The following is an 18,258-nucleotide window of genomic DNA, read 5'->3' as shown; positions in this document are numbered from 1 at the left end:
CCCCCCCCCCCCCCCCGCCCCTCCCGCACTCATGCTGTCTCTCTCTCTCTCTCAAAACACATAAATAAACATTTAATAAAAGGTGGATCCTAAGAGTTCTCATTCCAAAAAAAAGTCTTTCCCATTTTCTTTTTAATATAGTTTTGTGCCTGTACTGGATGACAGATGTTAACCAAGCTTATCGTGGTAACCCTTTCACAGTGTAAGTCAAGTCATGATGCTGCACATCTTAAACAAACAGTGCTGTATGTCAATTATATCTTAATAACTAGGGGAAATATGAAAAATAATAGCTCTGTCCAACAGAACTCTCAGAGGTGATGAAAAAGTTTCCACACCTGAAACTGCTCACTATGAGAGCCAACACCACTAGCCACATGAGCAACCAAAACGTGACCAGTGCAACTGAGGAGCTGGATTGTTATGTTCTATTTAATTACGTGGGGCTAGTAGCTACCGTATTTTAGGGAGTACACTGTCCTGTCCATATTACAGTTAACAAGTGTCATTTTCATTACTAAATTTCAAGATCTCAGGTAATTTTATTTAGCAATTTTGTATTAGTTCCTAGTCACCCTAGTCGCCTCATTAAGCCCCATATCAAGAATAACTTTTTCCTAAATGTAAAAAGTCTCAGGATATTAAAATTTAAAACTGTCATTAAGTATAAACTTTTTTTCTCCTTTTAATCCATCTAGCATAGCTTAACTTAGCTAGGATGATTTATCCTAATTTAATACTCCTAATTTTTTTCATCAATGGATTCCAGACAATAGTTTTCACATGTGGTAATCAAAACCCAACATCCATACAAAAATTTCTTTAAAGAACATAAAATTTAAATATTCCCTTTGCCTATATTTTTTAAGATATTATTTTTTTCCAACTTACCGAATTTGTATTCTTAATATAGTAAATAGGAAAAAGTGTTCAAGGACAGGATGTAAGTGATTTTGAAGCACATAAATCTCTACACATCTATTAAGCTCTTTATTTTTCGAACTTTTTTCTATTAAAGCCATCATTACAAGGAATGTCAAAAATAAAAGCAAAGCCTAATCTAAACCACACATAATTTTTAGAAATATATATATATATTATCATATCTTAAGCCTGTTTGACATTTATGACTCAAAAAGCATCTTAATACAGAACATTGTAAAATATGTTCAAAGAGTTGTATATCAAAATCAGGCAACCTCAAAGTTGCAAATTAGAAAAACTATTTTTAGTCCATATTAAAATCTGAAGTTATACTGAACATGCCTTCTGTGTTTTAGTGTATGAAAGTCAATGCTGATGAAAACTAGCACTAAAGACTTCTAACAAGATCTAAACACTTAAGCTTATTTCTTACCGATGAAACTCGCTTTCTTCTAACTTCATTCTCAGCTGACATAAGAAGCAACTCAAGCTCCTTTATTTTTTTTTCCTTATCAGGATCTTCATCGATGAAGGGTGGCTAAAATAAGTTAAGCAAAAGAGAAAGGCAGACAACTTAAATAATGCCTTTGTTAGTAGTAGTATTAGTAGTCTAAGTTTTATTTTCTGCTATGCAACATAAAATCTGTTTTCTCTAATAAAGCTTAATTCAACTAAGTCCCAAATGCTCAATATCACAATCTCTCTGGTATCTAAAGAGATAGCAAATATTTTCTTTTTTTTTTTTTTAAATATTTTTATTTATTTCTAGGAGAGAGAGACAGCATGAGCAGGGGAGGGTCAGAGAGACAGGGAGTCACAGACTGAAACAGGCTCCAGGCTCTGAGCTGGCAGTCAGCACAGAGCCCGACGCAGGGCTCGAACCCATGAACCGCGAGATCATGACCTAAGTGAAAGTCGGACGCTTAACCGACTAAGCCACCCAGGCGCCCCTTAATTTCAAAATTTATAGCTGGAGTCTGTTTTAATTTACTAATATTATATATCTTATCTTATTTTATATATGAGATTTAACAAAAAATATGTCCATTCACAACCTGAATGCTTTAAGGTGGAAGAATGAAAGGAACACACCTTACTTGTGTTATCAACCACCTTACATTTGTACAGCTTATATTTTCAAACTCACAAACTTTCTCCTTTAGTGTAATAATACTCAAAGTAAATAGAACAGATAGTATTGTTTTTGTCTTAGTTTTATGGATGAGGAAATAGGCACTATTAGACTTTCAAAATATACGTTTGAAAGTGGGTTTTTTTTCTTTGTTGTTATAAATAAAAAGTTACCTGAATAAAGGCAGAAGAAGTCTGAACATGTTCTACACAATTGCCTTCAGGCGATACATACTGATAGCCTGGGATCTAAGAAGAAATTAAAACATTAGTATCATACGTAGAATACTATACAAATTTTTAAAATCTGAGGCAGAGCATAAACATTGACAAAGATTAACATTAGAAACTCGTGAAGTATCTTTGCTAACTTTGAATATTCATTCATATAATAGTTAATTAGAGCTATATCTTTGTTCTTAGAATCTACTAATGAAAAGTCATAACTCTTAGGAAAGATGTATCTTCTCCTGGATGAAATATGAGAATTACTTAACCTACATTTATCAACCAATCAGTCCACCTATTATGTATAATATTCACCAAATTATTGTTTTTACTCTGCTCTTAGAAGGACTGCTCTCTCTCCTGGAGAAGACAAAGTAATCACGTTCTTATCTTTCAGAGGAAGGGGTTGGCCCATACGAAGCCCTCACAGAGACAGAGACTAAAGAGGGTTTTTCAATATTCGCATCTCCACTCCTACCACTACCCCAAGCCAATCTCTGTGGAAAAGATACAGAAACAGATGCTTCTTCTATAACTTGTCTTAGAAAAAGTCAGAACCACTCATGTGCTTTTTAATACTCTGACAAGAGACTAAGAATTATTTTCTTTCTTTTCTAAAGCATCTAGAATAAGAATTTTGAAGCTGCATGGAAATTTAGTCTGCAATGGTGGAACAGAGTATAAGAAAAAGTATTTTTAAAAACCTAAATATCTAATAAATATAAACATGAAATTGTTGATCTTCTATAATGGCCTACCTAAATCAGTACCTGCTGCAGAATCACCATATATAACTTCTAACAAAGAATTTAATTTTCACAATACTTGGTTTGTATCAGTTATCACTAAATTCCAATGAATTAGAAACTTTTCTCAAACTTTTCATTTAAATCTGTGACATTATTTCAAACTAATCCATTTTTTTCAAACCAAAGTTAGAATGATCTTTTTAGTTTAAATGAGTTGAATTATGAATACATAAATTCTTCTAAGAATTATTAAAAGTACAATAAGCAATTCTTAAAGTACAAGAAGTATTATTTTCCAATATATTTTGATTGAGACTGTTAAATACTCCCTTGGCCCCAAATAATTTTTAAAACAATGTTTCTATGAGTTAAAAAAATAAATTTAAATGATAACCTTTCTAAGAGAGAAGCAGAATGTTTCAGTTTATGCTGCTAAAATCTAGGACTCTAAAGAAAAATGTAAAGAAACAAACAATAAAAACCTTAAGGTATTTGGAGTATCAGCAGATAACTATACTGTCTTCATGTTTTCCTATTTGTAAATTAAGATGTTAAACTTTTTTTAATTGGTTCTTTTAAAATTGGTTCCTTAAAATTTTAAATTGGTTCTTTTAAAATGTCCATAAAAAAGCACATCTAATGAAGTTAATTCAAATAGAATCTGTGCATACTAACCACAGATTTTTAACAACAAAATTTTATCTTTTGGTAGACACTATTAAGTCCTGACTTAATCTTTACATTTTATGTGACAAAAAAACAAGAATTGCTCAACATAAAAAATGGCATGAGAGACAGGCGGACAGAGAAATGTAAATCAAACCTTATGAAAACTCCTAAACTAATGTCTTGCAGATAAGAAAATGCACTGTAAGGAAAATAGAGCCTGCCCTATTATGAACTTGGGTAATCTCTACTCTAATACACCTGTCTAAACAAAGAATGACATCACTTAGCTGACTGGTACTAGGGAGAAAAGCAAAGTTGAGTGTCACCAAAAAACCAATTAATTATTTACCACACCTCCCAAAATGATGAATGAATTTTGACCATTTTCTCCTTAAAATCATTTTATACACAGTTACCTCTTAGAGATAAGCAATACTACAATTACATAAAATATTCTTAAAAAGGAAACTGCAATATGGATATTAATGCACAGATGACCATAAGCGCTTAGGCATAAATGAAGATTCAAAGAATGATAGTATTAGGAAATACTAGATAATATAAAAATTACTTATAAAAGGAAACATTTTAATGAGTTTGTTTCCAAAATATTTATCAATCAAAACAAGTAGAGATAAACATCCACTAATGGTTAAACAGCTAGTTATGGCAATTTTTTTTCAGTTTGGAAATTTAAATATCTATTCCCCTTAGTACATGCTGTATTTGTTCTATTAAGAAACAAAACATCCTCCCATATAGCAGCTAAAGAAATTTTTGAAATAATAAAGGTATTAAAAATATGTGCCTGAACAGGTATGTAAAACTGATTCTGGGTTTGCAAATGGTCCATAGTTGCACAAGGTTTGTGTTGAAGTTTGGATGAAGGTCGTTCTGATTTTATTCCATCTTGTAAGTAGCCCTCCTGTTCCACTTTTCTTCGCATAGTAGAATTCCAATGATTTTTGATAGAATTATCAGTCCTAAGAAATGAAAGTGTATAATTTAAAAAGAAAAAAAGTATTCCACAAACTTTAATACTGTATAAATTGTACAAAGTGCTTAGGACAAATCTTTACAATGAAACTAGACACATTTTTTAAAATATTTATTTATTTTGAAACCGAGTATGAGAGAGAGGGAGAGGGGCAAATAGAGAAGAAGAGAGAGAATCTCGAGGCTCTCCACAGGGCTCATCCCATCCCATAAACCATGACCTGATCCGAAATCAAGAGTCGGACACTCAACTGGCTTGAGCCACCCAAGAGACCCAATACTTTAAAAAAAAATTTTTTAATGTTTTTATTTATTTCTGAGAGAGAAAGAGAGAGAGAGAGAGAGAGAGAAAAAGAGACACAGCGCGAGCAGGGGAGGGTCAAAGAGAGAGGGAGATACGGAATCTGAAACAGGCTCCAGGCTCTGAGCTGGCAGTCAGCACAGAGCCCAACACGGGGCTCGAACCCACAAACCGTGAGATCATGACCTGAGCCAAAGTCAGATGCTTAACCGACTGAGCCAACCGGGCTCCCCGACCCAATACTTTTTTAATTCAAAATATAAACTGTCCACCTGTAGATCAGGCAAAATTCTAAACAGTGGTGATATAGCAGTGAATAAGAATGTCCCTGCTTTCACGGGGCTTACAATCTCACTCAAAGTGTGGCAGCATGGAAGGAGAGAAGACTAGAAAGACAAAGAAAGAAAAAGAAGAAAAACATCAGTGCAAACTAAATTCAGCTATATATAAAAAGATCAGGGGCGCCTGGGTGGCTCAGCTAGTTAAGTCTCAAATTTCAGCTCAGATCATGATCGCATGGTTCGTGAATTCGAGTCCCACACTGGGCTTGCTGCGGTCAGCGCAAAGCCGGCTTCAGATCCTCTGTTCCCCCACCCTTACCCCACTCGTGCACTCTCTGAAAAATGAAAAAAAAAATCATATACCATGATCAGGTGGGATTTATTCTAAAGGTGCAAGGATGGTTCATTATCTGCAAAATCAATCAACACCACAGTAACAAAATAAAGGATAAAAATCTCATGATTATCTTAATGCATGCAGAAAAGTATTTGATAAAATTCAACATCCATTTATGATAAAAACTCTCAACAAAGTGGGTCCAGAGGAAACATACCTCACCATAATAAAGGCCATATATGACAAATCCACAACTAACATCATAGTCAATGGTAAAAAACTGAAAGCTCTTCCTCTAAGACAAGGATGCTCACTCTTGCCACTTTCATTCAATGTAGTTTTGGAAGTCCTAGCCTGTTGGGAGACTCTGGGTCTAAAGTTCTTTCTTGTCCAGCAAGAAAGCAGACGCAGGATTAAAATGCGAGAGATGGCTAATGCCCAGGAAAAGACAAGAGCCCCAAGTAAGGGTTCTTGCTTCATATTTATTAAGATCAGAAAGCTTACAAACATGACGGGTGTGAACAAAGAGACAATGACTCTGTGAACGTTAACTCACGGGCATGACGGAAAGGGGTTTTGAGGAGCTAAGGTGTTAGGGATTTGGGTCAATAGAAAACAAAATCCTGGCACCAGGGAGATGGGCAGACGGTTGCTAACAGCAGACTTGAGGGTGCGGTGCCTGATCTGTTTACCTTAGTTAGCTTAGGGGATAAGACAGAGCATGTAACCTCAGGGTTAACAAGGCACCTTTCTTTTGCTAACCAGCTCTGCTCTGGGCAGCTCCGCCCATAGTGGTCTACAGCCCTATTTATCTGTTTACCTAATTTGGTCCTTCCTTCCTGTGAAAGCAGCTTTCTGCTATAGTATTAAATTGGGGGGCATCTTCACCCTGAATACCTAATCTTGCTTACCTCATATGCCTTTGTATTGGGGTCTTTGCCCTGCCCTCTCTATTCTGGGGGCCTTTGCCCCACCCCAACTCTATCCTGGGGGCCTAATCTTGTTTACCCAAGCTTGGGTGTGAGGATCCTATGGCTTTGTAATTCTTTATGCCTTGTTAACCCATCAGTGCAAGCCCAGGGAATTCCTAAACTTATTCCCCACACTAGCCATAGCAAGAAAAAGAAATAAAAGGCATCCAAATTTGAAAAGAACTAAAACTGTCACTATTTGCAGATAGATGACTATATATAGAAAACCCTAAAGAGTCAACCAAAAAAAAAAAAAATTAGAGTAAGTGAATTCAGTAGAGTTGCAATATAATAAATCAGTATATAAAAATCTGTTGTTTCTAATACACTAATAACAAACTATCAAAAAGAAATTAAGAAAACAATACCATTCACAATTGCATCAAACAGGATACCTAGGGATAAATTTACCAAGTCGGTGAAAGATCTGTACTCTGAAAACTGTAAAACACTGATAAAAGAAACAAAAAATGGCACACATAAATGGAGAGATAAGCTATGCTCATGGACTAGAAGCACTGTTAAAATGTACACACTACAAAAAGCAGTCCACAGATTCAAGGCAATCCCTACCAAAATACCAATAGCATTTTGCATAGAGGTGGCACAAATAATCCTAAAATTTGTATAGAACCACAAAAGACCCCAAATAGCCAAAGCAATCCTGAGAGAGAACAAAGCTAGAAGTATCGCTCTCTCTGATTTCAAACTATACCACAAAATGACAGTAATCAAAACAGTACAGTTAATGACACAAAACAGAAACATAGATCAAAGGAACGAAATAGAGAGTCCAGAAATAAACCCACAGTCAATTAATTTTCAACAAATGAAGCAAGAACATCCAATGGGAAAAAGACAGTCTCATCAATAAATGGTGCTGGGAAAACTGGTCAAGTACATGCAAAAGAATGAAAATGGACCACTTTCTTACACCATATACAAAAATAAACTCAAAATACATCAAAGACTTAAATATAAGATCACAGACCACAAAACTACTCAAAGGAAACAGGCTGTTACCCTTTGGACATTGATCTAAGCAATATTTTTTTTTGATTCGTCTGCTCAGGCAAGGATAACAAAAACAAAAATAAACAAATGGGACTACATCAAACGAAAAAGGCTTTGCACAGTGAAGAAGACCATCAACAAAACAAAAAGACAGCCTACTGAATGGGAGGAGATATTTACAAATGATACAATCAATAGGGATTAACATCCAAAACATATAAGGAACTCACACAACTCAGTATCAAAAAGCAACCCAATTAAAAAATGAGGAGAGAACATGAACATTTCTCCAAAGAAGATATGCAGATGGGGCACCTGGCTGGCTCAGTGGGTGATGCGACTCGGTCTCAGTCAGGGTCCTAAGTTCGAGCCCCACGCTGGAAGTGGAGCCTACTTTTAAAAAAAAAAAAAAAAAGACAGGCAGATGGCTAATAGACACACAAAAAGATGTTCAAAATCACTAATCATCGGGGAAATGCAAATCAAAAACACAATGAGATATGACCTCCCACAAATCAGAATGGCTACTATCAAAAAGACAATAGGGCACCTGGGTGGCTCAGCTGGTTGAGCATCGGACTGTTGATTTTGGTTCAGGTCATGATCACTGGGTCATGCGATCAGGCCCCCCTATCAGGCTCCATGCTCAGCTTAAGATTCTCTCTCTTTCCTTCTCTCTCTCCCTTTGCCCCTCTCCCTTGCTTGTGCACGCACGTGCACTCTCTCTCTCTAAAATAATTAAAAAAAAAAACAAAGAAAGAAGTGTGGGCAGGAATGTGGAGAAAAAAGAACTCTCATGCACTGTTGGGAATGCAAAAAGGTACAGCAAAATATTATGAAGTTTCCTCAAAAAATTTAAAAGTAAAACTACCATAAGATCCAGTAGTTCCACTTTTGGGAATTTATCTGAAAAAAAAAAACAAAAACACTAATTCAAAAAGATATACGCACCACCATGTTCACTGCAGCATTATTTACAGCCAAGATATGAAACTAACCCAAGTGGCCACCAAATGGGAAAAGAAGACGTACATGTACATGTATGGAAAAAGAAGATATATATACATATACACACAATGGAATATTACTCAACCATAAAAAAGAATGAAATCTTGTCATTTGCTACTAACATAGATGGAGCTAGAGGATATTATTCTAAGTGAAAACAGTCAGAGAAAGATAAATACCAGAGAATTTCACTTATCTGTGGAATATAAAAAACAAAGCAAACAGACAAAACAGAACATAAACAGACTCATCGAAACAAAGAACTATGTGGTGGTTGCCAGAGGGGGTGGGCAAAATAGGGGAAGGAGATTAAAGGTACAAACTTCTCATTATGAAATAAGTAAGACATGGGATACAATGTATAGCACAGGGAAATCAGTTCATAATATGTAACAGTTGTGTGATGGTGACAGATGGTAGCTAGATTTAGCTTGGTAATCACTTAATAATTCCATCCTTCATAAAATATACAAAGATTTACTGAGAACCTACTTTATGTTAAGGCACCAAGCTAGCTTGGTAAAAAGATACATGAAAGACTGAAAACATCAGAATTTTCTAAACCAGATTCAGTAACCTGCATAAAAAACTTAACACTGTGCTTTAATTTCCTTATCAATTAAAAAAAAAGCATTGTTTGCTCTGCATATTTCACTTATATATAAAGATTAATTAAAAATATAGGAAAAAGCATTTCATAAACTATGAAGTACAAGGCAGAGACTACAGCAATAAAAAACAAACACACATACCTTCTGAGTGAGATGTGGATTTTCCCAAGGTTGTTGGTCTACTGTACTATAATCGGGAAACATTGTAACTGGTGCAATATACAGTATACTTACAATGTGTAGTATACAGGGTATATATCACCTTCCCAGATGGAAATTCTGTATTTTAGCCACATGGATATATACACTACTCCCATGATTTGAATCATACCATAATTAAGAATTGAATTTTGTCTAAGGAACTTTCATAGTTTATTTCAGGCAATGTATTTGCTATTCTCTGGTCTTGTGTACAGAATCCAGTATGAAAGAATTTCTTCAATTTAGATTCTATTCCAACCAGGTTTGTACAAAGAAGGTCTATCTGACTGGCACTGATAAGTAAACAATCTGGGAAGTATTTTAAATGTTCACATAATCTAAAGGTCTATCATTTTACTGCACACATTACTGCTATAAAATATTTCATTAAAGAAGTAATTCTATAGTATAAACAGAATTTATTACAAATAGGCCCAAAGGGTTGCTTCTCTAAATTTCAATTATAAATAAAAGTCATGGGGTACTTGCAAATATATTTAATAGTAACATAATAAAGATCAAGTTTAAGTACAGGAAAATATATATACATTTATATAAGCACCTTCCAGGAAGTAGTTTGGCAATTTCTGCCCAACGATTTCCCAGCCGCTTGTGTGCTTCATAGATGATCCTGTCCTCCTCTTCTGTCCAGGAAGATTTCTTCACCTCAGGATTCAGATGATTATGCCATCTTTCTCTACACTGCTTGCCTATTCTTCCTTTCAAGTGTTTTGCAATTAAAGACCATCTTTTTGGCCCATATTTCTGAACTAATTCAATTACCTAAGAAACAGAAAAAAACAAAGATTTAAGAAGCATTACCTTTTTAAACATAAGTAATTCATGGGAATGGAATGTACAGCATGGTGACTATAGTTAATACTCTAATGCAGAGGCGCCTGGGCGGCTCAGTTGTTTAAGCGTATGACTTCAGCTCAGGTCATGATCTCATGGTTTGGGAGTCCGAGCCCTGCATCAGCCTCTTCACTGACAGCTCAGAGCCTGGAGCCTGCTTCGGCTTCTGTGTCTCCCTCTCTCTGCCCCTTCCCTGCTCACATTCTACGTGTCTCTCAAAAATAAACAAACATTTAAAAAAATTAAAAATAAGTAAATAAAAATAATACTGTAATGCACATCTGAAAGCTGTTAGATGTTAAAAACTCTCATCACAAGAAAAAATATTTTTATGACTATCTATGGTGACAGATGTTAACTAGACTGATTGTTGTGATTATTTAGCAATATGAACAAAGAGCAAATCATTATGTGGTATGCCTGAAACCACAATAGTGTTACATGTCAATTATGTCTCAAAAAAAAAAGCATTACCTTGATAGAATTTTAAAACATACCTCAAGAATACTATTTCTTTTAAATGCATTAAATCCAAACCACAACTACAACTGAACAATTTTTCTAATAAATACTCATTCAGCATTTGTCACGTACCAAAGTTGACCTCAAACTTATCAAAAATACAATGTGCTAATTAAAGTGACTTGTAAATAAAAATGTTTACATTGAAAATTAATTTAAGATAACAGTAAAAATGTTGAGACTTCTAGACTTTCTACTCTTTTTTTTTTTTTTTCCTCCAAAAAAAGCTTCAGTTGAAGGCCAAATAAATCAGTTTGGAAACAGGAAGGATCTACAAAGTTATTGTCTTTTCATTTTTTCCTTTCTCATACTAAAAGGATACAGAGCACACATTATAAAACCTATCACTGACCATCAAGTAAGTCATTTCAGTTCTTAGCCTAGTAAACTTTTTTTTTTTTTGAGTGGCAGGAAAAAAATGCTCTAATTCCTCAACCATATTAACAACATTTCTGCCATAAAGAGCACGAACTAAAGGCCAATTCCTAGCAGATGGCAGCAACTTTCCCAATCTTCTCAGACTTTTATAATACAAAGAATTACCTTAGTTTTTAAATCATCAAACCTTTTAGAAATACAGTGTTCTGGTATCTGTCTTATTTTGGGGCTCATTATTGGTCAAGAGGGAAAGTTAAGAATGACTTCCTCACATATCATCAGATAAAATAAAAAGAAAAAGAAAAATTAAATTTTATTTTTTAAAATGTTAACTCAATTTTCAACAAGAAGCTATACCCTAAATGTTGCTAACATAAGCTCTAAGTAAGATGAATAAGCTAATGACATTTTTCCTTCTGTAAACTAAACTCACAGAAAGAAAAGCTACATATTTAATAATACTTGGTTTGACTCAATTCAGAAAAACTACATTTCAAGACACTCAACTTTCAATTCTTCTACAAGCAGCACTCCCCCACCCCCTAAAATCAAAGTAATTTAACCATATCTTTTGTGACAAAACAATATATTAGGAAGAAAAAAAAAACAGTCCCCCTACACAGTGAGACTAAAAAATATGAAAATGTTACCCTCTGATCCTCTTCTTTAGTCCAGGGACCCTTTATCAATTCTGGATTTAAAACTTTCTGCCATCGATGCTGGCACTGAAAATCTGAACGATTCTGAAAGAAGTGATAATTCTGTTATTGAACATCTGTCTTCCAGAAAGCAAGGCTGCCTCAACTCAAGAAGAAAGTCTTCAAGAAAGATGCATTCAATAACATTCTTTAAACTGTAATATTTATCTTATATGCCTTGATTCATTTTAAATTAAAGTCATTGGCAGGGCTTACACTATATATTTTTAAAAGCATGTATCTCTACACTGTGCCTTGTGAATGCAAAGCTATTAACACAGATACTGCCATAAAGAAATGTATCTGGGCGCCTGGGTGGCTCGGTCAGTTAAGTGTCTGACTTCAGCTTGGGTCATGATCTGTGTGGTTTGTGGGTTCAAGCCCTTCATCAGGCTCTGTGCTCAGAGCCTGGACCTGCTTTGGATTCTGTCTCTCTCTCTCTCTGCCCCTTCCTCAACTGCGCTCTGTCTCTCTCTCTCTCTCTCTCTCTCTCAAAATTAAACATTAAAAAAAAAAAATGTATCTAAGATTGAGAAATAAAAGAGGGTAAACAGAAAACTATATAAAATAGACAGATGAATTCAAATAGCACCGCAGTCTGGATTCATATAGTATAGCAGTACTTAACTCTACACACTTTAAAAATCCTTAAAGGCATTACCAGACCACTGCGTGGTATTTAAAGGATTTTTATGAATGATGACTTCCAAGTTATCAAGAAAAAACTAGAAGTGCCTGAGTGATTCAGTCAGTGGGGCATCCAACTTTGGCTCAGGTCATGATCTCGCAGTCCTTAAGTTCAAGCCCCACGTCCGGCTTGGCGCTGACAGCTCAGAGCCTGAAGCCTGCTTTGGATTCTGTGTCTCTTTCTCTCTGACCCTCCCCTGCTTCTACTCTGTACTCTGTGCGTGTGACTCTCTCTCTCAAAAATAAACATTAAACAAACAAAATAAACCTAAATACATCTATGTGAAAGATGTGCATTACATATCAATCAAATTATGTGTTTCAGCTTAAAAGGAAAAGGAATTTACTAGGATAAGAAAACCTTATGTAGAAACATTTCAAACTCCAAATATCATTAACAAATGAAGCTTTATTTAATTCATGACCTAGTAACTCCTACCATGCATAATAAGTAATAAAAAAGCACTTAACGTCACGAATGATTTAAAGTTTACAAAAATATCAGAGGCCTATAAAGTGATAAATACAAATACTTTGTTTACTAGTCACTGTCTTTGTGCCTAGTGGACCTCAAATTATTTTTATTTAAACTGAGTTTCTTCATTTATGGCTTCAAAACATCAATGCTGATCCATTTTTCAGGCTATTATTTTCTTCAAAATAATCAGGCTGTTCCTGTATGCCCTTGTAGAACCTCTCTGTTCACTTCATTTGCTGCTGTCCGACTGAAGTTAAACTGGTAAAGCTAATATAAATAATTTTTCTAATTTAGCTTCCATTTTATCTAACACCTGCTAAAATGTCAGGAAATATGCCCAACATCCTATACGTTATTTCTAATTCTCACAACAATACTACAAAAACAAGTACTATTATTTACATATTATAGACAAGGAAGCTGAGATCAAAGAAGTCCAGTAACTTTTCCAAGACCAAACAGCCAGTAGAGCTGACACTTGAATATGGAGCTGACTGACTCCAAAACGTATGCTCCTTCCATTATCTGGTCTCACTTTTCAGGTTATGTTGAAAAGCGTCATGACAATTTAGAAAGAACACAGGTAATCTGGTTTCCGACATCCACAGTAGTCAAAACAGACATTCAGCTAGGACTATTTCGCCTCCCTATCTCTAATGTAGTAAGGAACAAAAGGAATATATGTGAAAACACTTTGTAAATTATAAAATTACATACTAATGAACAGTATGTGGATAGTATGATGAACAATAAGTAGAATTCTTTTAAAGATCAATAACACCTTAAAATGTAGATAGTGGTTGACAAACTTTTCAGAACTTTTTCTGATTTTACTGATGAGCTGCCAAAAGATTTCCATATATTTAACTTCTCTCAGAATGCTTTAACATTTATTAGCAAATATTTATAAAGCCCTACTCAAACCTAGTATTTTTATATTAGTAATCTTTTTAGGCCCCTATATAAGCTAGTTACTAGAAAAATCAGACTTTTTAAGACTTTGGCCACTATAGGAAGGTCAGAAAAAGAGATGTTTTTAGAAAGGAAACCTAAGTCTAATGTAATGAAGATGCATTTATGAAAAGCAGCAAACTTAACCCAATGGCTTTATATCATCCATGTTAGAAATATAAGAAAATACTTCACTCACTTGAAGATGACTAGCAATTAGAGTCCAATCATCAGTTCCGTGTTGTTCAACCAACTTCTTTAACTTATCATCCTATTAAAATAGATGTGAAAATTAGAAAGCTTTCTTTCCCTCGCCTATTCCTCTATTGCTAAATACAGATAACTCTAATTCTTTCATGTCATATCTGATGAGCACTTGTGGAGGAACAAGCCACCATAATACAAGCTCTCCCATTTCCTATACGGTTTCTGTCAGTCTCAACATCATACCACTATTCACACCTCTAGTGCAAGAAAAATATGTGCACATCAGTTGATGAATAACTTTTCTCATGTTTTGCTTTTCAAGATCTTTAATTTCTTTATTAAATATTATTATTAACCAATAAATACAAGTATGAAATTAGTAAACCTTATCATGTAATTACCTCATCTCTTGTCCATTTTACTCTGTTCCAGAGTTTCTTCAATCCTTTTTGTTGTGGTACTTCATAATCATGATCAGCATACTGGAGGTCATCATCCTCATCCTCACTAAAAAAAACCAAAAAGCAAAAAACACAATTATGGGGGCTCCTGGGTGGCTCAGTCGGTTGAGCATCTGACTCTTGATTTCGGCTCAGGTCAAGATCTCATGGTTCATGAAATAAAGCCCGCTGGGCTCCACACTGACGGCATGGAGCCTGCTTGGGATTCTCTCTCTTCCTCTCTTTCCGTTGCTCCTGTGCAGAGCACAGACACACAATCTCTCTAAAAATAAGCAAGCTTAGAAAAAAACATAATTGTGAAATCAAGAATTTTATGTAACTTTGTGAATTCAATCACTGAATCTGTGTATACAGGTATGACAAAAGAGCCACCCAGACTAACAACATACGTCCAATTAGATTATTTAAGATATAAAAAAGTAAGGGTCATAAAATGGAGAGTAGCTACAGTTCTCACTGACACCAGGAGACTGCCACCAGGGGTCAAGTGATCACCTTTATGTCATGATAAGAGTTTGACTTTTGTTCTTTATTTCCCCTTTATCCTAAAGAGTTAAAGGACTTTAAGTAAGGGAGTAAAACACAAGTATCTCATGTTTCAGAAAAATCAGTGGGAGGAATGTGGACAAATGGAGGAAGGAAGACTAATTAGTAATTTTTTATAATAACCCAAGTAAGAAATTATTAGGGCCTGACACTGGTAAGGGTACAATACAAAACAGTCACATCCAGTTAAAAGAAACAATGGAAGAAATGATCCACTAATATTACCAATAACAAAAACAAAAAAATTACAATATGTAGAAATAATTTGAACATACAAGATCAAAGCATAGTAAACAACAAAACACTATTGTGAGACACACTGGACCTGAACAAATGGAAACCATTTGGACCCCATTCCTGGGTAGGAATAGAATTACAAATGTCCATCCTCCCTAAACTAATTCATAAATTCTACAGTTCATATGGAAAAATAAAGAATTAGCACTACCCAGTAATGAAGACCTACTGTAGAGAAACAATAAATAAAACAGAACAGTACTGTCACACAGACAGATACACAGATCAGTGAAAGAAAACAGAACATTCAGAAAAAAAACAAAACCCAAATGGGAATTTGGTACATTTTTAACAGTAACATATCAAATTAGTGGTGTAAAGATTGATTTTTCAATAAATGGTAAGACAGGGTAGCTATTTTGAAAAACAAACGTTGTGTCCTACTTTAAAATAAAAAACTTCAGATGATGCAAATATATTTTAAAAAATGAAACCATAACAATCCTATCAAAAACAACACAAAAAAACAAAAATAAAACAAAACAGGTTAGGCCCAAGCGCCTGGCTGGCTCAGTCAGAGAAGTGTGCAACTCTTGATCTCAGGGTTGTAAGTTTTAGTCGCATGTTGAGTGTAGAGATTGCTTCAAGAAATAAAACTTAAAAAAAAAAAAAAAAGGGTAGGGGCACCTGAGTGACTCAGGTGGTTAAGCACTGGATTCGATTTTGGCTCCGGTCACGATCTCCTTTTGTGGGATGGAACTCCACACAGGGCTCTGTGCTGACGGTGCAGAGTCGGCTTGGGATTTTCCCTTCCTTTCTGCCCCTCTCCCCACTGTGCAAGCACAGACACTAATGCATGCACACATTCTCTCTCCGAAAATAAATAAACTTTAAAAAAATAGGGTAGAATTCTATCTTCTTATGTCTTTCAGTAGAAGAGATCTAAAAACAACCAAAATCAAGAAACCATAGAAGAATAAACAAACTAAGGTAATAGTAGTGTCAACAGAAAGAAGTACATGAAAATGAACAAATATTTAAAAAGTAGAAACAGATTTTGCAAGGAATCAAGGATGACTCCAAAACTTCTGGCTTTAGGAGCATAAACAGAGCTATCCACCAAGATAAAGAATAGAAGGAAAAATAGAACTTTGGGGGGGGGAGAAGAGAGTAAGGAGAGTCTCAGGCAGTTTTGGACTAGCTAAGTTCAAGGCACGTGAGAAATATACAAGCAGAGATATCTAGAATAGCACAGTCCAATAGAAATACATATAAAATCTATATATATGTAATTTCCTAGTAGCCACACTTTAAAAATAGAAACAGGTCAAAATAATGCTAATTATATTATTTAACCAACATATTAAAAATTGTCACTTCAACACATAATCAACATAATCGTGAATGACTTTACATTCCTTTTTTCTTACTAAAGTCTTCAAAATCTAGGGTGTTTTTATGCTTAGAGTACATCGCGATTCAGACTAACCACATTTAAAGAATTCAACTGCCACATGTGGAAGTGGCTACCCTGTGCGCAAAGCATATCTAGAAGGCAACTGGGCACACAGACCTTCAGCTCAGGTTGGAAGCCTAGGGCGGACACTCAGTTTTGACAATCACCAGCATACAGAGAACTAAAGCCATGAGAGTACAAATCCCCAGAAGAGAGGGCAGGTCTTTATAATAAATTAAATTAGAAGATTTTGAGTAGCTAGAGGATTGAATACAGTCATGAGCATCTGAAAATAACAAGAGCTAATATTTATTTAAACGTTTTAAGTACTAGACATTAGGTTATCTATGAACTTTCTCTCTTAAAACCTCACAACCCCACGAAGGAAATATTATTATCCTCATTTTACAGAATAGGGAGACTTTTACTTAGAAAAGTAACTTCTTGCCCATAGTTAAGCCAAATATAGCATGACTGAACTCCAAAATCCACTACTTAACTACTATACTACCACATACTAGAAAAATAGGGAAGAGGATACCAAGAAGCTGGAAGACACCAGACACTGGAAAAACCAGGTTCTAGGTATAACTTAACTACTTATTTTGCATCCTTGGATATATTAACCTCTTAGGGCTTTAGTTTACCTGTTAGTGAAATGAGCATCTACCTGATAGTGTTTCCTTAAGGATAAAATTAAATGAAAAAACACATAAAATACCATGAAGGATGTGGCACAGGGAGGTAGTTCAATATTAGTACTATGTGCACAGCCTGAATGACCAGCAATATTCAAGATTATTTATGCTATTTCAATTCTATCCAGAAATTCACTCAGATTTCAAACAGCTAACGTTTGATGATTTGTTTAATCTCAATATATTTAAGAACATAGGGGCAGTTCCTTTTAACTACACATAGTTTAATTCTTACAAAACTGAAAAATAAAGGCCTGATTTAACATATACTGTCTATAGGTCCTTCGCAGGAACCTGATTTCTCTTGATTTATCAATTCCATAGGACCAAAATTCTTCATATCTAACCAAACAAGACACCAAGATCCCCAAGTCCCCTATCTATATAGCTATCTATCTCTCCTTCAGTTCAAGACATTTCAACATTCCAATGCTCTCTCCTTAAAGCCAGTGTCTATTTGTAACAATAATCTGCCAGTCTCACTTTCAAATATGCTTGTTTTGTTGAACTAATCTGAAAATAAAATTTAAATAAATACCTGTGATTTGCTGCCATCTTCAGCTATCGAAATATCACCTGATTAGCCAAGAGGAAACAGTTAAAATGGAGATGGTTCAGGGTCCAATGACTTCATAAATTTCTAAGGCTACCAAGTCAGATGAA

At 34.9% G+C, this 18,258-nt stretch overlaps 1 protein-coding gene across 1 annotated transcript in view; it reads right to left on the bottom strand.

The window, feature by feature from the left end:
* Positions 1-16,914, bottom strand: part of MYBL1 (MYB proto-oncogene like 1) — a 30,463-nt gene extending 13,549 nt beyond the window's left edge. The window contains exons 1-8 of the mRNA XM_077751825.1: positions 16,856-16,914; positions 14,599-14,704; positions 14,190-14,261; positions 11,827-11,919; positions 9,984-10,204; positions 4,510-4,684; positions 2,230-2,304; positions 1,358-1,462 (exon numbers count right to left, since the gene is read on the bottom strand). Of these exons, the coding sequence (XP_077607951.1) occupies positions 1,358-1,462; positions 2,230-2,304; positions 4,510-4,684; positions 9,984-10,204; positions 11,827-11,919; positions 14,190-14,261; positions 14,599-14,704; positions 16,856-16,914 (906 nt within the window). The remainder of the gene's footprint in view (positions 1-1,357; positions 1,463-2,229; positions 2,305-4,509; positions 4,685-9,983; positions 10,205-11,826; positions 11,920-14,189; positions 14,262-14,598; positions 14,705-16,855) is intronic.
* Between the last annotated feature and the right edge of the window lie 1,344 nt (positions 16,915-18,258).

The sequence above is a fragment of the Crocuta crocuta genome, unplaced genomic scaffold, assembly GCF_008692635.1.
Source record: "Crocuta crocuta isolate KB4526 unplaced genomic scaffold, BGI_CrCroc_1.0 scaffold20, whole genome shotgun sequence".
Classification (NCBI taxonomy): domain Eukaryota; kingdom Metazoa; phylum Chordata; class Mammalia; order Carnivora; family Hyaenidae; genus Crocuta; species Crocuta crocuta.
Note: the sequence above shows the minus strand (reverse complement) of the source record. Positions and strands in the feature narration are given on the sequence as shown.